The sequence below is a fragment of the Agelaius phoeniceus genome, chromosome 21 (genome assembly GCF_051311805.1).
Source record: "Agelaius phoeniceus isolate bAgePho1 chromosome 21, bAgePho1.hap1, whole genome shotgun sequence".
Taxonomy (NCBI): domain Eukaryota; kingdom Metazoa; phylum Chordata; class Aves; order Passeriformes; family Icteridae; genus Agelaius; species Agelaius phoeniceus.
In genome coordinates, this window is record NC_135285.1 from 5,824,670 (window position 1) to 5,850,830 (window position 26,161).

A 26,161-nucleotide genomic window follows, 5' to 3' on the forward strand; every position below is an offset into this window, starting at 1 on the left:
TGCTGCACACTGAAATGAGAGCACCACAAATTCTCTGGGTTATGTTTGGGATGGGGAAACTAAGCACACAATCTCCTCAAGAAAAGGTAATGCTGCTGTTGTTGGAGTGCTGTAAACACAGACGGTGTTTGATAAACAGGTACATAAAACATAAAACCCTGGTTACTGGGGCAGGGGGCTGCTCCCACTCCCCTCCCACAGAGCCTACTGCAAAGGGAACAGGTTGGAAATTGAGCCTGGCAATGAAGAGGGGGTTTATTTCTTTTGTCTCATTCCCAGCTTCTGTCCTTTTCCCTGCCATTTGCCCGCTTTCTCCCTCTCCTTGAGTGTAAAAGGAGCACACCTCCATTTCTCCACTGAGGGTTTATCCTGGGGGAAATGTCTTAGGTCGCCATCACATTCTAGAGGGACACGTAGTGTATAAATGTAGCAGGGCCTGGCGTTACGAGGAAACATTTTATCAGAGAGCCCCGAACTGACGATTCAATTATTTTTCAATAAAACATCAGGGGAATGCGCAAACAGCTGCTCGCATCCTTCCACACAGCAAGTCAAACTTCAAGGGGAACAATGGCCGGCGAAAGGGGAGCCATCGCGGAGGCGGTGACAATGGGTTTCCTTACTCGGGGCTTTGTTTGATTTCCCCGTCTCAGTTTTGAACTCCCTCCGCCGGAGAAAGGCGAGGGGGTAGGACGGGGAGAGAGGGAAGCAGGCAGAGGGGAAGGAGGGTCAGTGGGAGTTAAAGCCTTTTGCAGCCTTTCTCTGCCATTCATGTGGTAATTGGGTGTCAAGCAGAGATCAGTAAGATGGAGCCCGGCCTCTGTGCCCGGGTTAAACTGCAGCAGAAAGAAAGCGGGAGCTGAACCGATGGAGGGCTGAATGTCATTAGGGCGGGAGGAAGCGGCCCTCCCTCGGGAGCCCTTCTGCCGGGGTGCTGGGCTGGGGGGGCCGCTTCCCATTCAGGGCATCCCTCAAAGCGGCCAGACAAAGCGGGAGGGCGTCCCAACAATGCCGCACCCCCGGCTCTACCTTCAATAGGGAGCTCTAAACAGGCGTTTAACCTTCAGAATAGCTGAAAGTGATACTCAAAGCTGAGGGGGTGGCTCGCCCGCCGCTGTTAGCCTCTTCCTGCGGCCAAGCCACTCGCATGGCCGGGGGCAGGAGGAAGGCTCTGGCTGCCCTCACTTCCTCGGGGCCCTTGGCACAGCCCCGGGCAGGTCGTGGGAGGTGTCACCTCCAGGGCAGGATCAGGCCACAAATCCCGCCCGGGATGCTGGGGGCCCTGGGAGGCTGCTCCGCACCCTCGGGGATGGGACTAGAGGAAGGCAGGGGTTATATCCCACTTCACAAGCCTGGGATCATCTGTCAGGGATAAGGGAAGATCTGGGCAGTGACCCACATCCTGAGCAGGAACAGGTCCTGGACTTGGACAGCATCGCCACTGCCTGCAATTCCTGGGGTTGCCAGCCCTACTGCATGATCTCAACTGCCCAAAGCTCTCCCAGAGCCTGGCCTGCCATGATTTTGTGCCTATGTGTGGATTTTTAATGAGCCAGGAGAAAAGCAGATCAAACACAAGGTTACTTCAGAACGTGGGATTTGCCACTGAAATGGGCCAGGCTCAAAAAAAGCAAAGCAGGACCCATCCCTGCTCCCTGAGCCTCGCTCAGCTGCACACAGTCCAGCCATCCTGTGCTGTCCAGGAGCTCAGCAGCAAACAGCCCTAAGGACATTGTCCTTCCCCTGTGAAGCCTCTCTGCTTTGGGAAGGAAAGCTGCTGTCCCTTCCCTCTCACACAGCATGATGAGACATTCACAGACCATCATTTTGGTGGAATCCCTGGCCACACAGTCCCTTCAAACTGGAGAGGGAGAAGCCACTCCTGGCTCTGCTCCTGGTTACACTGGAACCACTCAGGGGAATCAAGTATTTCCATTTCTAAAGAGTGCACCAAAGGATAGTCTCTTCTTTGGTCCAGAGTATTTCCCTGTCACTGCTTAAAGGCAAAGCCAGCTCCCCGTAGTGCAGAGGAGCAGGCAGCTGTCATTGTTTGGGAAGGCTCTGGCACACCAAGAGTGGCAGGAGGAGGCTGGAGAGATGCAGTGTTAAAGATTGTCACTGACTTTCTCAGCAGCAGAAATTAATTTCACCCAGAAAGATTCTGAGCAACTTGCAAAGCCCCCATCTGCATTAAAGCTAAAATACACTCCAGTTTTGCACACTAAGCATGGCCTGGCTGGGTTGGACCTAGAGCAGACCAGAAAAAAAGTTGCCACATTTTTTGTCTTGATATATTGTCACTGTCCAGGACACAGGGTCTGGGAGAAGCAGTGATCTCCATGGGGAAGAGTACATTTCGTTTGTAAAGCTCTTTGGCTTTGCTTAAATTAGCAGTTTGATAATAACCCTGGAAAGGATTTTAATGTTTTCTTAACCTCATGCAAACAGAATTTTAAGTGTTTTAATTAAAACAGAACAATACCTCGTACTTTATGTATAGGACTTTTATCTACAGGCAGCTGTTGAGCCAGACTAGTGCATTGATCAAAGGGGAGGGAAGTCTCACAAGGTGTCTCTAATCATAGAGGATTCAATTAGCCTCCTCCTTAAAACTGCACAAATAAAAAGATATTTTTAAAAATCAGATGATTAAACACTGGCTACTTCATTCCAAATACCTCTCTGCTGGAAGTGTTGTGTGTCAGCATTGATCCCAGGCTCAGCACCACACCTGCACTTGTATTCTGGGCCAAGAGCTGCAGGGACACTTGCACATAAACTTCATTTTTCCAGAGGAACTGGGACTTTAGAAAGGCCCCAGGATTTCAACCCAAAGCTGACAGCCAGCGGAAAACCTCTGATTGGTGTAGCTGGTGTTTCAGGGAATCCTGAAGCACTGCCAAGAGCACACAACCCTCCTCAGTCAGGACAAACAGCGCCAATGGTGAATGGTCCCCAGGCACCAGATCTCCAGAGAGGACCAACCCCCCCACACCAGCCTTGCTGCACAGGGAGGCTGCTTTGAGCATAACTTAGGGCTATGAACACACCTCCCTGGGGCTCCCCTCTCCCTGGGGAATGCTCTGGCACAGAGGTGTGTGTGGCACGTGCACACCCCAGCCCCCTGGCACAGCCCTGCAGGTCTCTGCTATTGAGTACCAGAGCTCTCTGTGATGTCTGCTGAGCTCCTTCCCAGTGACTCAGCACCTCCCATCTCCCCAGAGCAGGAGCTCTCACCTTGGGGGGGCCTCATCCTGCTCCTCTTGCCTGAACTGTGCAGCTCCCCTTCCTCACAGCCAGCCCAAAATGCAGGGCTTGGGGTGAGCTCCTGGCTATGCTCCAGCCAGGCCCAGCTCCTGACTTGTGTTGGCACCAGCAAGGGCTCCATCCTGCTCCTCTCAAAGGCCTATAATTCCCATCCATTTCCAAAACCCAACAACTCAAGCCAGTTTCCATTTGTATGGGCTCACCAGCAAACAAGTAACAGCCATATTTCCATAAGCTTCCAAAGCTATTCACATCTGCATTTAACAGGCAGTGCCCTGAATGCATAATTTCCCTGGTAGGCTTTTTTAACCTACCCTGCTCTCAGACAGACAGAAACACAGTGCTGAGTTTTGCCCTGCAACCCCTCTTTCTTCAGCACAGCCATCTCCTGCAGGGAGGGAGCACAATCCCCCTGTATCTCCCTCTACCACTCCAAACCACCCATCTCCAGATGACCACCCCCAGGTCTGACTTCAGGGAGGCCAAGCTTTTCTTCACTGCCTTTAGCAGAAGGCTGGATGAGACCTGGTGGTTCAGGTCACTGCCCACCACCCCTGGGCAGCAGCAAGGTGACCAGCAAGGTCACCTGGCACAGCTTGGTGACCTGGCTGCTGCCCAAGTCTCCATCAGGCACAGTCTCCAGCCAGGAGCCCGAGCACAGAGCACACCAGTGCCTGGGACTGCCCCTGGCCTCACACCCAGCACCATCATCTGTATCCAAAACTTCACCTCAGGCCCCCTCCCTGCGTGGGTACCCTCCCACCCCAACATCCCGCGTTGCAGGGCTCTGAGCAGCACACGAGGGCTGTGACAGCTCCGGAGCGTGTCCCCCCGAGGGGAGGCGTTTGCCGAGCCCAGCCTGCCCTCCTCTGGTGGCTAAGAGCGGAACAGAGCCCGCAGGTGGGAGCAGAGAACCGACGGAGTGCTGCACTCCCTGCACCAGCTCCCTGGCCCCTAAATATGATCCCTGAATGCAAAATTTCCTTGGTAAATTTCGTGGCAAAGCTGCTGTTTGAGGGCTGAGCCCCCCGGACGCTGCAGGGCTGTGGGGATGATGTCTGTTTTCCACTGGCTGCTTTGGGACAGAGGCTTGTGAGTGTCCAGGGCACTGAAAAACTAAAGCTTTCAGCTTAGAGATGCTGGAGAAGACACCCATTTGAACGTGTCCAAAGGTGAAGTTGGTATATAAAGGATGCAAATTTCCAACATGGTGTGGTTCACCTGGCAACACATTTCACTCAGGCTCAGGGAAGATATTTGTCCCTGGCAGCCCCAGACCAAGAAGGAGCCAGGTTCTCCTATCACCAGGGTTGGATTCAGAAGGTGTAAAAGATGGTTCTGGCAGCAAGGGAAGTGGAATGGCTACCAAAAAACTTGTCTGCAAGGGCAGAAATGAGATGGGAAGTTCAGCATGGGCAAACACAGAGCAAAGCAGGAGGAAGAGGAAATAGAGGACAGGAGAGGGGTGGAAGAGCCACATGTCCAAGGGTAAACAGGGAGAACTGGGATGGCAATGCTGAGGACAGAACAAGGAAAAACATTGTGTGGAGAGTTAGTGGAGGAAACTGGGGAGGGTCTGATAAGCATGTTGTGTTCACATAGTCATTAAACCCAGCAGCAAGGGGCTTGTTCCCCCGCTCTAAGATGAGCCAAAATGCACACAGGGAGGTGATGCTCTGGAGTGGCAGTTCCCAAACCAGCAAAGTCCCCCACCTTCCCTCACAAAGCAGGACTGTACAAGGAAGAGGTAGGAAACAGCAGCATAGACCCATACTTGTGTTTAATTGTGAGACCAGGACGGACTGAGGCAGGCAGGTACGTTGGTGTGGAAGCACAGCTAGAGGAGCAGACACACCCTGCCCTCACAAAAGACAGATGTCGTTTTAAGGAGTAACCCTGCTAAAAGCATAAAAACAAATTATTAAAAAAAAACCAAATCAAAAATAAAACAAAAAAAACCAAAAACCAAAAAACCCAAAAACAACCCAACCCAGAGTTTTCTCTGGAAGAGAAATTTCTGCTTGTTTTCTGAGAACTGGAATTGAACATCGCAGCTGAGGCTGTTTCATATCAGACACAACATGGGGAATTCACATAGCACAAGTCAGGTGTTTCACACAGACATCTCAGTTCAGGGCCCTGCTCTGGTGCTGGAGACAGGGAGGGCTCTTTTGGGAAGGGATGCAGAGCACATCTTTTGGGAAGGGATGCACAGAGGCTCTCACAGAGGCCACCCTCCAGAGGATGTTCTCTCCCCTCACAAGTTACCTCCTGAGTACATCTAAGCAAAGGCAAACTCAGCCCTTCTTCCTACTCTCCCACTTGCTTTCAGCAAGGAAGAAGGTCCACAAAACAATGCTGCATCCACAAAAGATGGAAGTAAAAGACCCAGAGAAGTGTCCACAAGAGAGTGGGATTTGCTCATGTCCTCCACCATGGAGCAAGGCCACAAGGACATTTACAGTTGCACCCATGCTGGAAGAGAAGAATCAGTCCCAGATGAGCATCCCACCTCCCTGTGAGAGAAAAGGATTCTCCAAGAGAGGACAGGTCTGGGCTATCCCTCCACCTACTGCACAAACCCGAGACACATTCAAAAGTACGGACAATAAATTAAGATTTGAAAAAAAAAAAAAAGTCAGCGTGTATTATATATATATATATGTATATACACACACACACATATATATATAGATATAATATAATATAATGTGCGTGTAATTCTGAAAAATAGAAATGTCATCCCCAGGAGAGAGATGGCATGGCAGAAACACACCTCTGTCCCCCTCCTGAGCCCCATACTACCCTGCTCCCTTGATTCACAGCAGACACACAACACCAGCAAGGCCAAGCAGAGGGAAGGGGCTGCGCCTGGCACCCACCTTCCCTCTGCCAACTGGGTCCCTGTGCCAAGGAGAAGCTGGCTGCTTGGTAGAGAAGTGGGGAAGAGACCAGCACTGGTCCCTTCATGGCCTTCATAAGGAAGGGTGGCTGCAGGCAGGAAAAGGTAGGGAAAGACAGGAAAAGCAAAGTGGAATGGCAGGGGCACCCCACCCCTCCTCAACTGGCCAGGGCCCTGCCCCTCCCATGGCATGGGACCACCACCACTGTATCAAGCAGAAAATAAAGCCATAATGAGTCAATGCTTTGGTATGTGACCATCCCCCTCCCCTCAATCCCCTCTGTGTTCCTCCCAAACCCTTATCTATAAAACTTGTCAAATAAAATCTCTAGCGTGCCTTTTATATCACTCTGTGAACCTTTCCTTCCCCAGTGCCTGCCTTGCCCCCTCTCCCCAGCAGGATTTGGGAGGTGCCTGGCTTGAGCCCCACCAGTTACAGCTTCTGGTCTCCAGACTTGATTCTGCTGAACGCTGCCTGGTCCAGTGGCAGGTAACAGCCTTGCCTGGAGTCCAGAAAATACAACCTGTCCTTCACCAGTGCGGGGTCAAAGCCCTGCTTCCGCAGCTCCATCTTCTGGAACTTGTAAGTGCCTGAAATGGGGAGAGAAGAAGGAGTAAGGGCTCACTAGCCACACACGCTTCCATCCCCACCACACCTGCGCAGCCCCAGACCCAGCCTTGCGTCCCCATGCCTCAAAACCACCTGAGGAACTGGCCACAGGCTCTGTGGGGCAGAGAGGCTTCATCCCCACCCTACAGAGGGTGTAACTAGGTTTTCCCCTCCCAGGCTCCCCCAGCTCCATGTCCAGTGTGACTGTGCATGCCATGGCTCACTTGTCTTGGAGACTTCGTGCAGGAACCGCAGGAAGACGGGACGTGCATACAGTGGCAGGGCCTTTTTCAGCTTGCTGGAAAAGTCTTCTAGGTCACAGGAGTTCTCTGGGTCAGCGATGGCTGCCATTCCTGCCCTCCCTTCAACCCCTAAGAGGCAGAGAATGAAGAGCACTGAGACACAATATCCCTGTAGCATCATCTCCCCTCTGCCCTGCACCAGCAAGACCCTGCTGTGTACTGAAGCACTGGCATGTCCAGCTGTGTCACTGCTGTGTCATCACCCCGTGGCCAGGGCTACCAGTGACACCCTGCAGTCACAGTCATGGCCAGAGAGGACACAGGGTCCTTACAAACCAGCCAGAATCACACCAAAGCTTGAGAGAGGGAGGAAACCCTCTGGTTCCTGCAGGACACACCCCTCGTGGCCTCTTCCCAGCTTGCCCACAGGGAGCCCCAGCCTACCCTCATCAATCTGGACATGCAGGACTGTTCACACTCAAGTGTTGGAGGCCTGCTTGCCTCTCCTGATTGTCCACTTCCCTCTCAGCTACCTGGGACCTCCACACCATACACCACCACGTCCGTCAGGTTGAGGATGCGGCTCAGCGTTCCCTCCACCTCCGTGGTGGAGACGTTCTCCCCTTTCCATCGGAAGGTGTCCCCGGTGCGGTCTCGGAAGTACATGTAACCATATTTGTCCATCACCAGGACATCCCCTATTGGACAGGCAAAAACATGAGGTGTTGGCTAGAAGCAACCCTGGAGCATCTCAGAGTCCCCATTCCCACACAGGTGCCTTTCTCCTCCACTCCCAGCAGACAGAGGGGTCCTGCTGGTCTCACCTGTGAGATAGGCAGCGTCCCCTTTTGTAAACACATCCCTGGCAATTTTCTTGTTGGTGGCTGACTGATTCAGGTAGCCATCGAAGTGCTGCAGGGGATTGCTCCTGACAATGCGACCCACCAGCTGCCCCGGCTCCCCTGCAGTGAGAAGAGGGGATGAAGGGGGGAAACACCACCACCCCCTGCCCCCCAAGCAAAAAGGGTGTCTAATGGGGTTGGTGTGGTTTAACTGAGCAGAGACAAATCCAGGGAAATTATCCTGAGGTATCGTGAAACACTCACACCCACACTTATCCCTGTGGTTGTCCTCACCTGGTTTGCAGCTGATACAGATACCATCCGGCCCCCGGATCAGCTCCATAGTGTCTTCATCTACCTTCACCAAACCAATGGGGTGCACATTTGGTAGGATCCTGCTGTTGAAGCCGCATGACCCAACCTAGAACAGAAAGAGCTCAGAGCTGTGGGCAGCAAGGACATTTGTCCCACCTGAACCCACTGCTCACACACTACCAGAACACCACAGAGGTGGCACCACACAACAGCCAAAACCCTTCTGGGCGGATGGAGCAAACATCCCATTCAGGTTTCCAACCCTGCCCAGGCCAGCTGTCACCCTTTGGGACATGATGGAGGATTGTGGGCCCTTACATTGCCATCAAAGTTTCCCAGGCTGCAGTTGCACTCGGTGGCCCCGTAGAACTCGGCCACCTGGGGGATGCCAAAGCGGGCCATGAACTCCCTCCAGATGGAGGCGCGCAGCCCATTGCCCACGGCCATGCGCACGCGGTGCTGCCGCTCCGTGTCCTGGTACGGCTGGTTCAGCAGGTAGCGGCAGATCTCCCCGATGTACTGCACGATCTGGGAGCAACAGAGAGGAAAGACTCACTAGGATCCCTCTGCCAAGCCCTGGGTACACTGAGGCTGCTTCAGGGCAGGAAGGAATGGCACAAAACACCCAAAGTTTGCTAAAGAGGGAGAAGTTCTACTAACTCATCCACCCAACTGGATGAAGTTCTGCTAACTCATCCAGCTAACCCACCTCTCCAGCCTGTGAAACCCATCCACTATCTCCTGGCTAATGCTGGAATGTGAGGAGGACACGTGAAGCTACCAGCCCAGGGAAGGACACAGCCCCACCACCCTGAAAGGTGGTCTGGACAGACAGAACGGGTCCAGGCCTCCCCCACTTCCAGCAGCTGGGCTCTCCCCACAGAGAGCTCTCTCCCTGGCACAGACCCCCAGGCTTCACTGCCCACTCCCTGCTGGCCCCTTGCCTCACAGCCTCACCGTGCAGTTGTATTTCACGCAGTCCTCCCAAAAGTGTGAGGCTGAGAACTTCTTGCGGATGACGACTGTCATGCCCTGCAGCAGGCACTGCCCAATGCCCACGATGTTCCCTGCAGAGAAGCAGCCAGGAAAACCCTCAGTCCCCAAACACCCAGGGAAAGAACTGGCAGGGCAAGGCAGAGGCCATGGCTGGCTCACAGCAGTGGGGGTTTGCCCAAGCCAAAGCCCCCAGGGCCATTGCACAAGGGAGGAGACACATGGCAGTATCATGTAGGGCAGCACTTTGCACCTAAATACCCCAGCATGTCTCAGCCAGCCAGGCAGGCACTGCTTCCCCTTTCCTTAGACTTTCCCCCCTTACTTTCCACAGGAAGCAGCAATAAAGAACAGGTATTCCAAAAGCAGGGTAGGATAATGCCCTCCCCACACACTCCCTGCTCCAAAGGTCAGCCAGATCAATTCTTGGCTTCCAGGGGAAAAGCAGAAAAGCCTCAGTCACACACTGCAAGCAGCAGTCTCATCCTCCTGAGCATGGAGATCACAGCCACACCAGCCTCCAGCCTGAGCCCTGGGCTAGGCTGAGGGAAGAGCCAGTCCCAGGATGCTCTGTATGGCTGGCACACGTTACCTGCAGCATGGTAGAGTGGGAGGCAGTCGTAGATCACATCATCGGACCTCATCCGAAAACCGTAAAAAACCAAGCTGGACATGCGGAAGTACCTGAGGGGAGGGTGAGAAGGAATGTCAGGAGCAGGGCCAGGGCTGCTGTGCTAGGAGAGGGCAGAGCTCAGCCCCATCCTCCCTGAGCCCCTGTCCACAGCCTTACCGGCAGTTCACCACAATGGCAGCCTTGGGCAGCCCCGTCGTGCCAGAGGTGTAGATGTAGAAGAGTTTATCTGGGGAGCAATGAAGAGACAGGGTCACATTCCCAATCTAGGAATTGGGAATGTGACCAGGAACCAGGCTGAACCAGGAGAGGGGGACAAACAAAATTTAAACACTCTACTCTTGCCAGCTGAGCCAAAGCTCTCATGTAACAGCTCCAAGAATATCCTAGGATCACCCTGGGCAAATCAGGTTTGTTGGACACATGGAGGGTATGACAGGATACTGCTCTATACAGGGCTGGGTTTCCAACACTGGAGTAAGACCCATCCCAAACACCCCTTGCCATCAGCATCCCCAGCAGTCTTTTGCCAGAGTTGTAACCAGCTGACCCTCAAAATCACCACCACATGTCTGGCCCCAAGAGCTGAGCACATACCAAGAAAGCCCTTAGCAGGGGGAGCTGGCTGGTGTCGCTGGGCCATCTGCAGGAGGGGGTCCAGGTGTTTTGCACCAGGGAGCACGGATTTAGGATTTTCATCCCCAGACCAGAAGAGATGGATGGATTTATCCAGGGAGGGCTGCACTTCCTGAATTGCTGAGAAAGTAAAGAGGGGAGCTGGAGAAAAGCAGCAGGGTGGCTACAGCACAGAGACCCCCTGTCCTCCCAGACAGCCTGAGGGACAGCCTGCCCCATGTAGCTGTACCCCCACTGTGCTTGGCAGAGTCCCCAAAGGGCTCACAGCCATCCCAGGCAGATGTTGTTCCCATGATTAACAGATGCTGGGGCCACAGCCCAGACCTCTTCAGGGACCAGAAGATCCTGTTTTCCACCTTCCCCCATCCAAAACCTCTTTAGTGCCAAGAGGTCTGTTGACACCTTCAACCTCAGAGGTGTGGGCTGAAACACACAAGGAACTGGAGCCAAGGTGCTGCAAGGATGTAGCAACAGCCATGGAGAGCAAGGGGAGACTCCTCCTGTTCAGTGGAGTAGGCCCAGTCCAACCCAGGTCTCCATGCTGGGAATGGACTGGAGAGACACAAGGAAGGATCCTCATGCCCAGGCTGACCTGCTTGGGAGGCAGACAGCACTGCACTCCAGATCCAGCCCAGTGTCCAAAGGAATTAACAATAAAAAAACCAAACACAAATCTAATTCCTGGATGATTCAACTGCCCATTCTCTTCCAGATCTCTGTTCTGTGGTGGGCAGGAAAGGAACACTGAACCCAGTGACTAGACACACCTCCCTCCAGTCCAAAGCGCTCCCAACACCTCTGCCAGCGCCTCACCTTCCATCATCTCCACCCCAAAAACCACAGCTTTGGAGCTGGAGATGGTGATGCAGTGCAGCAGGGCATCCAGGCGCAGGTGGGAATTCACCAGGGCCGTCTCCACGCCGATCTTGGCCAGGCCCAGCCACAGCCCCACGTACTGATTGCGGGACTCCATGAAAAGCGCCACCACGTCCCCCGAGCGGAAGCCTTGGCTGTAGAAGAAATTGGCCACCTGGTTGGAGTATTCATCCAGCTGACGGAAGGTCCAGCTCTCGCCCGTGCCTTGGAAGATCAGTGCTGTCTTCTCTGGATATTTCCTTGCGGTCCTCTGGAAGATCTTGGCGATGGTGTTCTTCTCCCTCACGTGCCTCCATACCTGCCACTTCACCCGCAACAGGACCAGCCCCGTGCTGCCAAAGAGGGGGAGCAAGAGGGCAGCTGCTCAGTGACCCCTGCAAAATCACTTCCTCCAGCAAAGCCAGCACAGCAGAAGGACCTTCTGAGGAGCTGCACGAGCCCAGCACTTACACCAGACCTCACTCAAGGTCAGCAGCAGCTCTGCGTGCTCCCCTGAGCAGTGGGCATAGGCAGAACGCATCTGCAGAGAGGCTCTCGGCCAGGGACTGATGGAGGCCAGGGAGAGATGTGTTTGGAAGTCTACAGACAGGGATGTCCCCAATCAAAGGACATTTTTGAGCCTCAAGTGCTCTCCAAGAGGTACCACCACTCCCTCCCCTTCATATCCTTGCCAGGAGCTGGCACAGCCTGGTACCAACTCAGGACAAACCCTGCACAGGGACCTGGTGCTACGCCAGCAGCTTTAGGGACAGGGTGAAGTACAAGGACAGTCAATAGACTTTGAGCTCAGCTGAAATCTATCCTTCTTGGGAAAAGTTTGCCCGAGAGTTTGGAGTCACCTGGACACGGCAGAGAGAGATCTCCTTCCAGCCAGGCCAGGTGCCAGCAGAAACCCAGGCTGTGCAAGGAGTCAGGGACTGTGCTCACACATACACATACACCAGGGCAGAGCAGAGGGCCAGGGGTGGATGGCTGGACTTTCCCAGTCAGGGCACCTACCTGAAGTCCCTTGGTAATGTCTTGAGGAATATGAGGAAGAATTCCCATCCACCAGATGCCAGGTAGAAGATGAAGAGAGCAGGGATGGCCTGGATCCAGGACAGTTCCAGAGTGACCCTGAGGAACAGCAGCACAGCTGCAAAGGCAGCCAAACGCAGCATTGTGGCCTGCAGGGAGAGAGAAACCACGGCCATCAACCCACGCACCATGGAGCCGGTGATAACAATCCCATGGGCGTGGGATGCCTGAGCAGCCCCCAGTTTCCTGGCTGAGGTCCCTGAGTCATCAGTCCTCCTGGCAGTGAGGATGTAACCCAGCAGCCCAGAGCTCCCAGAGATGTAACTTTATCTGACCCTGGAGATGGCCTCCAATTGAGCCATCAGCACGAGAGCCCGGCCGTTCCCACCTGGGGAGCCACATCCTGCACACCAGCCAGGGGTCTGGCCACGCCCCAGCAACATGAGATGCAGGATAAAGTCACTTCCATGGATGTGTGAGCAAAGTCATGGCAGGAGGCTGTGTACAGACGACTGGAAGCCTCCACTGTACCCCAGAATCTCTCAGTCCTCAAAATCCAGAGTCTCCCAGGCCCCGAGCATGAGCTCTCCTGCATGCCTGGCTCCAGGACAGCCATCACAGCTGTTGGAAGAGCACAGCTTCATGTGCCCCACAACACAGCTCAGACAGATCAGGGACAGGAAACTCAGTTCTTTGAGCTCTGCTTGTGTTTGCAAACCCTCATGTTAGCAGGCAGTTTCCTGGCCTAAATAGGCTGGAGACACTGCCAGAGCAGGTCAGGGATGAGGCCAGGCTGGAGTGGGCAGAACAAGGGCTGTCACTGCTGCGAGGAGTGCCCAGGCCCCTGTCCCATTCCCTGGGGACAGTGATTCTGGTACTTGTCCCTCCAAAATAGCATCTCTGTCCCCATCCCAGACACACCCCAGAAGTAGCTCTGAGACTCAGAGACAGTCTGAGTCTGTCTTGTCTTCAGGCAATAGCATTGCGAGGAGGAAAATGACAGAGATGTGACCCTCACAGCTCCTAGATAAAACTGGCCCTTCCTGGCATGGACACAGGCCAAAAAGGAAGGAAACATTTGCATCATTTCCCTCTTGAAGATTGATTCCCTGCTCTGAAGCTGGAAGTCCTGCATGGGCTCTTCTACAACTGGTGGGGCTGGGAGCCACACTTGTGGCTTTCCCTCTGCTCTGTGCAGTCCCTCCAGATCCAGGGAGCTTCTGTGGATTTTATACCAGACACTGGCAGGGTGGGAGCCAAGGCAGTGCCACATGGTCACATCTTGTTCCTTGGCTGTCCCACCTCCGAGTTGTGCCACCAGCAGCAGGCTGGGATGCATCAGAGCACAAGATGCCACTCCCAGGGGGACACCTGGAGACGTTTTCCCACCCATAGCCCTTACCCTGAGATTCTCCCTTGTGCGAGTGACCTCTGAACGCTCCCCACCAAACACCTACCTCCCAGATGTGATGTCCCACAACACTGTCCCTCTGCCTTTTAGGGACAGGACTCACTGTGCTTTTGCCTGGGAGCCTCTCTCTGCATTTAAACAGGGCAGCTTTTAGATCACCATCAAACTACTGTGCCTCAGCCAGGACCTGGGCCCTCGGTTACAGCCTCACACCAGCCAGATGTGGAGAGGCAGCAGCGGGGGAGCCCCACTCTGTGTGGGCAGTAAAGGGCTTAATCTCCCGCTTGAAGGCAAGGCAGGCTCAGGCAAGCCCCTGTTATCCTCTGCTCCTATCTCCACCTCACTCCGGCATCCCGATGCCTCCTACGGAGATAACCGGGGAGAGATTCACGACAGATACCCGGGAGAGATTCCCGACAGATACCCGGTGTGTGGCTGCCAGAGACCTCCAGCCCTGCGTTACAGATTCAGGTCTTGTCCAGCTGCATCAGCACAGAGGAAACGAAGCCATGCCTGTAGCTCACAGCCAGCAGGCACCGAGGCAAAGCGCGGGGATCCACCCGGGGAGCACCGAGCCCGAGGAGCGGGTGCCAGGGGGGACAAGGGGCAGGTGGCCGGGCTGTGAGAAGCCCCAGCGCCAATGGCACCTGGGAGGCACCTGTCCCCCACCTGCCCTGGGCAGAGACCCCCGTGTCACCCTCCTGGGGACGCCAGCAGGGAGGCCGAGCAGCGCTGCCCACCCCCATCCCACGAGGCAGAAAGGCCGGGAGGGCCCCGCACCGGGACGCAGCCAGGCCCCGCCACCCAACCCCGCCAGGCCCCGGAAGCGCCCGGGCACAGCCGCTCTCGGCGGGGCCAGGGCCCGCGGCGCGCTCGCGGGGAGACCAGGGGACGGAGGGGGCCCGGCGCTTGCCACGGTGCTCCACGAGGAGCCCCGGTACCTCATGCCGGGGGAGACCGGCGGAGCGGAGGGACCCTGGTGCCGTCCGCAGGGCCGCGGCGCCTGATGGGGCGCCCGCGGGGAGGGAGCGCGGCCGCCGCAGCGGCGCCAGGGCTGACGGAGCGGGATGGGGAGGATGGTGCCACGCTCTTACCGGACTCCGGGGCGTCCGCTGAGGCCCGGCCACCTGCACCGGGAGCGGGGCCCGCCCGGCTCTGCGGCAGGGGCGGGGAGGGGCGGGAGCGCGGGCCGCCGGGAGCTGTAGTCCCGCCCGGTGCACCGGCCCGGCCCCGCGGTGACGGGCGCAACGGCGGGGAGCGGTAGCGCGGGCGGGGCGCGCGGAAGAGGCGGTGAGGGCGGCGCGGCAGAGCGAGGGCTCTGTGGCGCAATGGATAGCGCATTGGACTTCTAGCATGTGACCGGAGTCATTCAAAGGTTGTGGGTTCGAGTCCCACCAGAGTCGCATTTTGCCGCCGGGGCGCGGCAATCGCTCCCGGGGCTCCGCGGCCGCACTGGGCCGGGGGGGAGCCGCGGCCGCCCCCGGGCGCTGCCGCCGCGCAGGGTCCGCCGGTCTGCCGGAGAGCGCAGAGCGGCAGATCCGTTTTGGGAGCGAGGTCAAGGGCGGCCCGGGCACCGCAAAAAACGCGGCCCCACCGGAGCGTGCCCAGCATCCATCCCAGCATTTCAGGAGTTAATTGTTACCAGGCCCCGCAGTACGGGCATGGTGGAGCTGCCATTTGTCCACAGCGAATACATCCTCTCCAAAAAAAGCATTTTCATGTGGCTGGTGTCTGCTCTCCCCAAACCACCCTCAGCTCCCTCTGCCGCCTGCTTTCCGCAGGCTCCTCAAGTGATGGCTGCAGGAACAGGAACCACAGACACTGTTACTTGATCCGGCTGAGCAGATGCCGTTTAAAATTACATGATGTGCCATTTCTGTAGCGCTGGCACCAGCCCACTGAGCCACACGTGGCTGCACGGAGGCGGCACCACCAGCACTGACAGCCCGGACACTTCAAGGCCTCATTAAATAACCCAAAATGCAGCAAAAACCTCTCTCACGGCCATCATTTCCCACGTCTCCTTGACAGTTCCTGGAAGCAAATCTTTGCTGCCCTTTGGTTTATTCACCCCAAGGTTCTGACATTTCTGGGTCATTTTACAGGCAAATGTTTCTTCATCTCGACCACTGCACTAGGATAACCCCCACACTGTGTGTTTTACTGGCAGCTAAAGGATGTATTTATATACTGACTTTTAGAATCTGTTTGAAATAACTCTGGGGGCCAAGGGAGGATTTGGAGAAAAACCCAAAGTCTGGCTCGTGGGGTGGCTGATGCAGGGAGAAGTTAGAAAAAGGAAATCTGGGGGCAGGAAGAAAACCTGCTGGAGCCAAAAAGGGGTGAGGTTTCACATCAGATCTCCAGCTCAGGAGGGGAGATGGGGCAAAAGCACAGGGGTAATGCACTACAAGCCCCAGTGTGGATTTATTAAACAAGAAGGAATTCCAACAGCAAACATACATGAACAAAGAGCCCCTGGCCTCGTGGCTCTTTGCCATCACATCCAGCAACTCTGCTCCCTGGCTGCTGGCAGTCTGGAGCACAGTTTAATTAACCCAGACAGCAACCAGCTCCCAGACACAGCACCAGCAGCCGCTGTTTCTGCACCCACTGGATTCAATCCCATCATCCCAACTGTGTCATTTTGTTGCCCAAGGAAGGGATGATTCCTACTGAACAACCAGCACAATCATGTGGATTTCATCATTTTTGATGGGAGGGACTACAGGAAGACACAGCAGACTGGGATCAGCTCTCAAAACAGCCAATCCAGGAGGGAAAATATCCAAAGGTATTTCTGTGCCTGCCCTGTGGGCACAATCACACACTGCCTGGTCTCTGAGGCAGGAAGTGAGGCACATCTAGTGTGACCCAACAGGAGACCAGTCAGGCACCAGTACATAATGGGATTTCACCACTGCACACACCAAACCTGCCCCTGTGCTCCTCTGGAAAATCATGGGTTTAGCTCCAGTCCAGGGCAGCCCCAAGATTTGAAGCCTCAATCTTCCCAGGATGGGAAGGGTGGGAGGAAGGATTTACCTGCACAGCCCTGGGGCTGCAGAAGGCCAAGGCATCCATTTGCTGCAGTGTGCTCCCTCCCCATCCCAGCACTTGGGAGCATCAGTACTGGAATGCTGCTGCTGGGAGAGCTGAGCAGCCAGACCAGCTGGCAAAGGCACATCTGACCTTGACATCCCACAACCCAAATCACAAACAGGTTAAGTTTTTGTCACAGCACAGGGAGGTGCCAGTTGGCCCCTACCAACAGGCTGGAGCCAGCTCTTGGCAGGAGGAAACACAGCCCTCGGGTCCCTGGTGGAAGAGCTACAGCCGCGCTGTGCCCCGGGCAGGGCAGGAGGGTTCGGGGTGTGCCTGGGGCTGCTGCTGCCAGCAGGGATCCCCTGGGCCATCCCCACAGGAGCTCTCACACTCGCACGGCCGGGGGAGGGAGGATGCCGAGCTCCGCCCGCAGGGACTCCACCGGCTGCTCCCAGCGCTGCTCGTAGTAGACGTTCAGGACACAGCTGGAACTGAGCCCGCTCCGAATCGCCCAGGGAACCAGCTCGGTGGCCAGGACCTGCAGCTTTCTGGAACAAACGACACAGGTGGTGGCAGTTCTGATATCCACATTTTGTTAATTTCCTTTTCCATTGTAGGCTGATGCCAAGCCCATGTGTCCTATGTATCCCTTTAACTTTCTGGCATCCCCTCTGCTTAACTCACAGGGGAAACTGAGCCACAGAAGAGGATGGTGTGCCAGGAAGGTTACAGTCAACACCAACCCAAGGCCAGAACTCATGTTCTGAAACTGCTGGGCCACTAAATCAGATGTGCTGGGGCAGGGAACAGCTCCCAGAGTGGTGAGGGTCCTGCTGGCCCTCAACACATGCCCATCCAAGGCCTGGAAATTGCTCCTGCCTGGCACAGGGGAGCTGGTGTTGAATGCATATTAAGCATCAGGTTCTGCTTCAGTGACAAGGCAAAGCTGTCACCACTTCCTTGGGATGTGGGGACAGCATGGAGGGATCTGTGACTGACTCCCCACTGCAAACCAGCAGTGTCCCCTTTTTGTCCCCAGTGGACACAGGAAAGCAGCAACAGGCTGGGAGTACCCAGGGCAGGGACCGGGCACCTACCGTGAGCTGAGCCGGGCAGGGCCGAACGCTGCTCCCAGGACACACATGGGCAGCCCCGTCTGGATGGCTTCAAACCACTTCACCACCACCTCACCTGGGGGAGCAGGGAGGCTGTGAGCAGACAGAGCACCTGGATCAAGGGCAGCCAGGGCTGTGTGGCTCCTCAGCACAGGCTGTACATCTGCCCTTCCTGAGGATGGGAATGCTTCCTAAGCCTGGCCATGGCCTCAGCCTGTGCCAGGATGGGCTTTGTCCCACAGCACTCATTCACCCCAGAGGGATGGCACCCCACACACCCTGGGAGCTTGGGGAACACATCCCAGGCAGTCCAACTCCCTGCAGACCTCGGCAATGCAGTGCCAAGGCCTGATGCTCCGTGTGGCTCTCCCAGCACAGGCCTGTTACAAAACTGCCTGGACTCAGGCAAAGCCTGAAGAGCCCTGTCATGCTGGTCCCCACAGGTACCAGCAAGGCTGCGCCTGTGACCTGCTATTGAGTCAGACACAAAATGAGGGCAAAGGACACAGAGACATGCAGATAAGGAGCAACTAGGAATTCCCTTCTGCCTTCACAAAGAGCTTGCAAAACATCCCTCCCTCTATGCCACCCTCTCTGCCAGGCAGAAACCACCCATTCAGTGCCTGCCTGTGCCCAGGGCTTGGGCAGAGCATCTCCCAGCAGGGAAAAGGTGACATCTCATGGCCTCTCAGTCACCACAGAGCCACTGATGTAGGAGAGTGATGATGCAAAATCCTCCCCTCTGGGCTGAGGATCAGGGAGTCCAGCTGGCCCAGCCTGCTCCATTTCTGGGAGGCAGCTGAGCACAATCAGTGGGTTTGGCAGTGCAGCACTGTAAGCCCATTGCTGCTCACCCAGCATGTTGGTTGGCATGCCCAGGAGGGTGTGCATCAGGTCGTGCACCTCCCGGTACCGCTGGATCACGTACGCCAGCTCTTCATCATCGACAAACTTGGGCGGCATCCGCGTGTCTGGAGAAACTTTCTGCAAGTCCAAAGAGGCCCAGCTCAACTCTGTGGCTCCAATCTCACCTGTGCTCCCAGCACAGGGATCAGCCCAGAAATCTGCACCCAATGAAACCCCACACTCACATTGTCCTCCAGGAACCGGACATACTCCCGGCCCAGCGAGCCCTCCGGCAGCCCCTGCAGCCTGGCCATGTCCAGGGTGGACAGACGGATGCGAGGCCGTTCCCTGGAAGCAAAACACAGCTCAGTGAGACTCCCAGTGAAATCCACAGCAGCAGGTCCTGCAGAAAAGGAGTCCTTGGAAACCCCCACCCCTGCTTCTACCCATCGGTGCTATTTTCCCTGTGCATATTCTAACTGCTCACTGCAGGGGCAGCACTGTCTGCACATCTGTTGCAGAGGCTGGGACATGATTTGCTTAAAGGATCTACCGGAAGCCTTGGCAATAAAAGGGCCTTTATCTTGTCTGCTTGTAACAACTCTGGTGGGAAAAACACTGGTGTCCCCTGCACTGAAAAGCTGCTGCTGTGTGGGCTGCCAGCCAGGCACAGACCCCAGCAACAGCCAGCCCTGAAGAGCAGAGAAATTTAATGCCCCTGCACAGCAGCCAGAGCTTCAAAGGAGCAACCTCAAAGAGGAGAAGGAATTTGTTCTAAGCACAGGTTTAATTTCAACCCTGCTCAGGCTTTCACCACCAGCCACATGGCAGCCACGGTCTCCTGTACAGGTTGTTGGCAAACAGGTGCCTCACAGCCTTGGAAGTAAACAAAAGCCTTTTTATTTCCATTCACAGGGTAAACTCTTCCCATGATAAAAGATCCAGGAGCTGCTCAGCTCCTAGAGTGCAGGTGCCAGGAAGATAAGCATCACTGGCACCAGTTTCACACTGGCTGCAGATATTTCCTTGTGTACTTGTTGTCAAAGGGACCTCAGCAGATTGGGGGATAAAAACAAAAAGACCTGTGTGCCCAATTCAGACCACTGCAAATCCCTGCAATACCACAGGGCAAGGAGCAGGTGGGTATGTCCCTTCCTAACCCTCTCCCTGGGCAGTTCTGCTGGGATTCAGCCCCATTCCAGTGCTCTGGATGTTTTACCAAGTCAACTTCTCGAGCCAGGATGAGGCTGGTCTGCACAAGCATATGGCAAAAGGCAACTTTTCTCAAGCTCCTATGTGACACATGACAGGGAGTAGGGAGAAGGCAAGCAGGTATGCAGTAAGAGCTTGGTTAGTAAGAGAAATCCCTCCTGGTCCTCAGCCTTGCTGCACTCAACAAGTCCTTGCAGATAAGAAAGCAGAAGTGATGGAGTCTTAAAAAAGAAAACAAGAGAACTGGCCTCATTTCAGCTTGAGCCAGGAAAAAAATATGGAGGTGTCTAAGGAGGAGGAGACCAGCAGAGACAGAGTCTCCAATGCAAGAAAATGCAGCAGCAGGCACAGGGAAGAAATCCATGGATGTAGTGGGTTCTCATCACTGTTCAGCATCCACATCCATGGATTTCTCCCTTGTGCCTGCTGCTGCATCTCGTGGTGTTGGCAGCTGCCAGTTCCAGCAGCGAAGCAGAACAGACAGGCAAGTGGTGCCTGCCCTTAGATGTGTCACAGGGCTCCTGTGAACATTAAAAATAAAGTTAGCCCGGAGGGTTAGAGCTACAAAACACTTGTGCTGCTTCCAAGCTCTCCCTTCACAGGGCCAAGGAACCTGCTTGGCCTCGTGTCTGCCACCCCACCACAAACCAGGCAGCGAGGGAGGGAGGGATGGGAGGGACGCACTGGAGGATGCGGTAACCTTCAGGGTGGTTTTTCATCTTGTCTCGCAGGTTTGGCAGGGCCAGGCAGCCTGTGGTCTCCCCAAGGACTGCCACCATGTCTGAAAGAGAGACCAGAGAGTGACCCAAGAGCTGCTTTCGCAACACCCAGCTATCCTTGGTTGGCAGGTGAGGAAATAGGGCAATGAACCATTGACCAGGAGCAGGCAGGAAGCCCGTGGCAAAGTGGGGATCTCATAAACCACAGATCTTCAGCTTCAGGGCCACTCTGCCCTGGTGTCACCCACATGACCCTTCCTGGGAATGGGATGGAGGAGCAGTCATGAGGCCTGGGGGACTCTGGAGAAACAGACTGGTCTGGGTGGCATCACAAGGGGTCAGACTGGGGCGTGTTTGGGTTTCCTCACTCCCTCTCTTTCACAGCCTCCTGCACCGGCTCAATTCTCAGCCCTGCGCTTGTCCCAGACTCTCCTATGAAGCCTCCAGGCTGCAGGGAGCAGGATTTTCTGGACGCGGGTGGCAGGCGCTGCCCTCGCCGGCCTTACCGTGTCTGTAGGGGTCATAGAGCGCCATGACCGCGGAGCCGGCGGCCAGCAGCGCCTTCTGCAGCGGGCTGGTGGGGATGTGCCCGGGGTACAGCTGCTGCCACCCTTCCATGTCCTCCTCCTCCTCCTCCTCCTGGCCGCGTCCATCCCGGCCCCGCGGCTCGCTGTGGCTCGGCCGGGCTCTGCCTGCGGGGAGCAGCGGGTAAGGGAGGGCCCGGCTGCGGGGCCGGCCCGGACGCTGCGGGGGCTGCACTTGCCTGGGTGAGCGGGACCGCCCCGCAGCAGCGGGACCCCCGCCCGCGCCGCCCGCAGCAGCAGCTGCCGCATCCCCGGTTCGGCCCCGCCGCTGCCCCGGAAGCGCCCGGAGCGGGGCGGGGCGGCGGCCATGGCGGCGGCCGGGCTGGCCGGGCTGTTCGCCGTGTACAAACCGGCGGGGGTGGCCTGGGGCCGCGTCCGGGAGGCGCTGGAGACGCGGCTGCTGCGCGGTGAGCGCGGGCGGCGGGACCCCCTAGACCATCCCATCCCCAGGGGCTGCCGGTGGGGCCCGGCCGGTCCCGTCCCGTTCCCGGGGTTCGCCGGCCGGCCGTGACTCCCCGCTCTCCCCCCGGTTCTCTTTCAGAGCTGAACGCGGCTCCGGAACGCGCCCCGCGGCAGCGAGTCCGCTTCCTACCGAGCCCGGCCCCGGGCGGCGGCGGGGCCGTGGAGCTGGTGGCTGCCAGCGTGCCGGTGCTGGCCGACCACCCCCTCGGTAAGGACACAGCGGGGCCTGGCCCGGGGCACACCGGGGACCGCTGGGAGCCCCGGGCAGGCGCTGCGGACCCGCTCCATCACTGTCTCCGTTGCAGTCCGAGGCCCGCGGTTCAGGAAGCTGAAGATCGGAGCAGGTCACCGGCTGGACGTGAAGGCTTCGGGAGTTTTTGGTGGGTCTCGTCCCGGGGCAGCACCGTGTCCTGCTGTCTGTGAGGGTTTCCATGCAGGGAAGAAGAGTGGATGCTATTGCACTGCAGCAGCCCCTGGATCGCACAGCCCCACTGGGAGTTAAGGGCTAAAACACAGAAGAAACGGCCCAGCAAGCTGCTGGCCAAGCTGGATGGAGAGACCCAGGGCAGTGGGTTCTGCTGGGGGACACCAATCCCCATCTCTGCTCCACCACCCCAGCTGGCTTTGCTGTGGCTGGCACTGCTGAGCATTTGCCCTGAGTGCCCAGGTGGAAAGTTCTGGGGAAATCCAAGAAGTCTGGTTTTCATGCCAGACAATAATCTGGGGGTCTAATTGCACTGCTCAGACGTGACTCCTGAGGAGATACAGCCCTGTCCAGTGGGCAAGAATGCTGTGAGTGTTCAGTGCTGTATAAATGCACATCAGTGACTTTTTGTGAGGCTGAATAACAGGTTCCCATTTTCTGTGTTTCAGTGCTTGGCATTGGCCATGGGAACAAGCTGCTCAGTGACCTGTACAACTGCCACCTGACCAAGGTAGGTGCTGGCTCTGAACCCAGAGTGCCATCACAACTTGATCCTGCCCCAGTGCCCCAGACCAGCCTTGGGATGTTGATTCTGCATTTAGGTCTAAAACCTACCAATGCTTTTGAGGGTCTAGAGTTTCATCCATCCACATGAGCATCCACTTGTGGCTTTTTGAGGACAGGATGTTGCTGTCTTTTTGAATAGAACTGTCATAGCCTGCACTTCTAGCAGCTACATGGTGCAGTACTGCTGCTCAATTGCTTGGATCATTTTTTGGATAAATTGCACTCTTTGTCCTTCTTCTAGGTTTATACTGTTGGTGGGCTTTTTGGTAAAGCCACTGATGACTTCTCAGACACAGGAAATTTAATAGAGAAGACAACATTTGGTAAGAAACTGATTTGATGTGTTGTTGTTTTGTGGTTTGTTTTTTTTTTTTTTAAAGAGACCACCAAACTACAAATTAAAACATTTAATCAGGTGAATTGCACAATGACAAAAGCCACATCTTGCATGTCTTCTAGCCTTTGTTGATGTTGTAGCTCCCCTGTTCTAAATCTAACCACGATATATACAAAGCCAGTGTGAATGCTGATCACAGTGGTTCCTACTGGGTTGGTCAGGACCCAGATCTCCTGTGAATCACACTTGGAGCTGGCAGTTAGGAGATTTAATTGAATGAAAACATACAATAAGAAAACTGGAGCATCATTGTATTGGAATCAGTTAAGCAAAATAACTCTTCCCTTTGGAGTCCAGCTCTGTGCTGCTCCATGGAGAGCCAGGGGAAGTGACTTTGCAAAGGCCACCCCTCAGCTCTCATCAGCCCCTTTTGATGTGACTGCTTGCCCGAGGGACAGCAATACCTCAGTGGCACTTTTCAGACTTTCCAGTTTCTGGATGGATAATTGAGACTTCGTTTTTGCCTTAATGTTTGCAGATCATATCACAAGGGAGAAGCTGGAGAGGATTCTTGCTGTCATTCAGGGGACAAATCAAAAGGCCCTGCTGATGTGCGTATCCACCAGAGCAATGAGCTGATCTGATCCCACTGCCACGTGCTGGTCTTCAAAACTAATGAGAGGATTTTGTTTCCCATAATCGAAGTCTGTAAAGGTTGGAGTGCTCACAAGGGGCAGAGAGCAGTTACTCTGAGTGCTCTGTGCTCTGGTGAGAGGTTGCAGTTAAATGTTCTTCTTGTATGGCAAAATCTCCAATCTGCTGGTTTAGGACCAATTTGCTACATATGTTATTATACAAATAACTTGTAGACATGACCAAGTACCCCCCTCCCAAACTGTGGTACACTACTGATAGTACATACACCACAAAAATATATGCAGAAACTCACTGGATGGTTTTAAGAATCAAAATTGCATCTCTTTTTTATTTGGGATGGACATAATTTGAATCTCTTTGAAGAAATTTCTAAATGTCTCTGCTGCTCTCTTTTTTCCCTAGGTATTCTAACATTGATATGAAAACACAAGAGGCATATGAGCTGGCTGTCAAAGGGTTGATTCGCCCCATGGGAAAAAGCCCCCCAATAATCACAGCAATCCGATGCCTCCAGTTTGCACTTCCAGAATTCCAGCTAGGTAGGACTGGCACAGAATGTACTGGGGAACTCTGAGTATGTATTATGGCAAATAAGTTGGTAAACCTAATTTTCTTACTCATTATTTAATGCTAAATGAGTCAGTGGGAATTTATTATCAACTTACAACTTCTCTGGTAAATCCAGCCAGCTCATAGCTTTTACCTTTCCAGTTCAGATCGAAACCCAAGTCTTTAAAATTTGGATAATGAATACTTATGGGGGAAATTCTTCTTAGCACAATGTTTCAGTGTAATACATTTCAGTTCTGGGTTTTGGGTTTTTTTTTAAAGTGTCATTTGTTTTCCTGTAGTCAGTCCCCTTTCCCTCACAAATTATTTGTCTTATTAAAAAAGGTGCCTTTTTATCCCCTTTGAAATACCTGAATTTCTACATTACTCTTCTATATTTATAGGTTTGTTTTCTAAAGTATTTATATATAAATATATAATAATAAATTTATATAAATATTTATAAAGGGTGTGGAAGACCTTGCAGTGTTCCAGAAAATCATACCATGCTCTTAGTGTCTTCTGCCAAACCAGTTCTTTCAGCGTAACTGCGAGTGATGTCTGGATTTACAATGTCAGAGCTTGTGTCCAAGCTTTGCTTCTGAAGGAATGTCTCTGTCCTCCTAGAAATCCATTGCTTGCATGAGACTCAGCAGTACCTGCGGAAGGTGGTTCATGAGATTGGTCTGGAGCTGAAATCATCTGCTGTGTGCACACAAGTGCGGAGGACGCGCGACGGCGTTTTCACGGTGGACGACGCTCTCCTGAGAACTCAGTGGAACCTGCAGAGCATCCAGGAGGCAATGAGGAACTGTCAGCTCAAAGTGGAAACAGAGCTGGAGAAAACCCTGGCAGCACATGAGGAGAACAGAGCTCTCCATCAGCTGGAGGGGACACAGCTGAGCATGCTCTGCAGGAGCGTCCGTGAGCAATCCCTGCAGCACAATAGGGCAGCGACGTGCCAGCAACGCGATGGACAGCAGAAGGAAAGAGGTTAATTGCAGTTCACTTCCACCCTTTCCTTGAGATGACTTTTATCAGAGGCTTTTTTTTCTTCTGTGACAGGCTGTATCGTTTTTTTAAAAGCATCACGAACAGTTCATTAACAGGAGGTAGCTGTGCCAAAATTCCTGTTGATTTTGAGAACATTAGGTTGCTAAGGGATATAAAATCCCATTCCTGTATTGTTTAGCAGCAGGAAGTAGTGTCTTAGAAAGCTGTATTCCCTTGACTGCACAATTTGTTCCTTGCAACTGGCAGCATACTTTATCTGCTGTATGGATTTTATTTTCCCTGTGTTCTCCTGGAGTATTTTCTTTCCATTAGCCCTGCTCTCAGACACATGAGAGCTCAAAAGCAAGCTAAATGAGGGATGTACAGAAGAAAACACAGCTTACCCAAAGCAATGCAAGGAAATGGTTTTATCCAGAGTAGGCATGTGATGAAAAGTGGCTTATAATGGGGACTAATGCACAGGACACACGAAAAATAAAATGGAAAATGACCTAACAGGGAAGAGGTTGGCTCTTGGCTCAGTACTCAGCCATGTACATTGCCCCATAAAAACCCAGCAAGTGCTACTTTATTTTACCCTTTTTTTCCTGAGGAGCCAAGGGGGTTCAATGGTCTCTGATGTCCTCTGCAGCAGCTCCTTGCAGACAGCAGGTTCTGCCCTTGGGTGAAACTGTAAACACTGTGATACCATTTGGTCTCTGTTAGCTCATTATGGCTGGGTCTGACTTTGCAGAAACACACTTTCTAAATTGAAGTTAAAAGACTGGAATTACACTTACCATTATTGCACTCAATGGTTTCCCAGTTATATACTTACTTAATGAGTTTGGAGATCTATTTATGGAAAGCAGATTTGTTCTGTTCCTCTCCTGGACTTGGACAAGGGCC

The 26,161-nt window shown here is 54.4% G+C and overlaps 3 protein-coding genes and 1 non-coding gene across 7 annotated transcripts; 2 read left to right on the forward strand and 2 right to left on the reverse strand.

Annotated features, from left to right (window-relative positions):
• Window positions 1-82: 82 nt before the first annotated feature.
• SLC27A4 (solute carrier family 27 member 4) lies at window positions 83-14,994 on the reverse strand. 4 transcript variants are annotated; one of them, XR_013184949.1, is made up of 14 exons: window positions 14,837-14,994; window positions 12,314-12,480; window positions 11,252-11,646; window positions 10,400-10,558; window positions 9,962-10,031; window positions 9,764-9,855; window positions 9,136-9,245; window positions 8,497-8,706; window positions 8,158-8,284; window positions 7,846-7,983; window positions 7,555-7,719; window positions 7,004-7,150; window positions 6,150-6,760; window positions 83-5,163 (listed from the first exon to the last, which is right to left on the reverse strand). XR_013184949.1 is itself a non-coding variant. In XM_077189192.1 (13 exons), exons 2-13 carry the CDS (start codon window positions 12,472-12,474, stop codon window positions 6,603-6,605), a joined length of 1,932 nt encoding a protein of 643 aa, XP_077045307.1. In that variant the 5' UTR covers window positions 12,475-12,480; window positions 14,837-14,994; the 3' UTR covers window positions 83-6,602. The 4 variants fall into 4 exon arrangements, 2 of the variants coding, with proteins under 2 accessions (XP_077045307.1, XP_077045308.1); XR_013184950.1 differs by having other exon boundaries at window positions 83-5,166; XM_077189192.1 differs by having other exon boundaries at window positions 83-6,760.
• Window positions 14,995-15,056: 62 nt separating this feature from the next.
• TRNAR-UCU (transfer RNA arginine (anticodon UCU)) lies at window positions 15,057-15,145 on the forward strand. The gene is given in 2 exon segments: window positions 15,057-15,093; window positions 15,110-15,145. It is a non-coding gene; the product is annotated as a tRNA-Arg (tRNA).
• Window positions 15,146-16,141: 996 nt separating this feature from the next.
• Window positions 16,142-21,320, reverse strand: COQ4 (coenzyme Q4). Its single transcript, XM_077189195.1, has 5 exons — window positions 21,186-21,320; window positions 18,994-19,096; window positions 18,757-18,886; window positions 17,885-17,978; window positions 16,142-17,335 (listed from the first exon to the last, which is right to left on the reverse strand). Exons 2-5 carry the CDS (start codon window positions 19,060-19,062, stop codon window positions 17,173-17,175), a joined length of 456 nt encoding a protein of 151 aa, XP_077045310.1. The 5' UTR covers window positions 19,063-19,096; window positions 21,186-21,320; the 3' UTR covers window positions 16,142-17,172.
• Window positions 21,321-21,483: 163 nt separating this feature from the next.
• TRUB2 (TruB pseudouridine synthase family member 2) lies at window positions 21,484-25,775 on the forward strand. Its single transcript, XM_054646358.2, is given in 9 exon segments — window positions 21,484-21,670; window positions 21,805-21,933; window positions 22,031-22,105; window positions 22,599-22,660; window positions 22,958-23,039; window positions 23,592-23,664; window positions 24,113-24,249; window positions 24,887-25,141; window positions 25,144-25,775. Coding segments are annotated over 9 exon segments (957 nt in total). The 5' UTR covers window positions 21,484-21,570; the 3' UTR covers window positions 25,188-25,775.
• Window positions 25,776-26,161: the final 386 nt, after the last annotated feature.

Bases quoted from the DNA above. Each gene is read 5' to 3' on its own strand.
- SLC27A4 (XM_077189192.1), bottom strand. From the start codon at position 12,474: ATGCTGCGTTTGGCTGCCTTTGCAGCTGTGCTGCTGTTCCTCAGGGTC. The intron at 10,032-10,399 runs GTATGTGCTCAG...ATTGCTCCCCAG, and splicing joins CCCTGCTAAGGGCTTTCTTG to ATAAACTCTTCTACATCTAC. The intron at 9,856-9,961 runs GTAAGGCTGTGG...CCCTCCCCTCAG, and splicing joins GCCATTGTGGTGAACTGCCG to GTACTTCCGCATGTCCAGCT.
- COQ4 (XM_077189195.1), bottom strand. From the start codon at position 19,062: ATGGCCAGGCTGCAGGGGCTGCCGGAGGGCTCGCTGGGCCGGGAGTAT. The intron at 18,887-18,993 runs GTGAGTGTGGGG...TTGGACTTGCAG, and splicing joins TCCGGTTCCTGGAGGACAAT to AAAGTTTCTCCAGACACGCG. The intron at 17,979-18,756 runs GTGAGCAGCAAT...CTGCTCCCCCAG, and splicing joins CATGCCAACCAACATGCTGG to GTGAGGTGGTGGTGAAGTGG.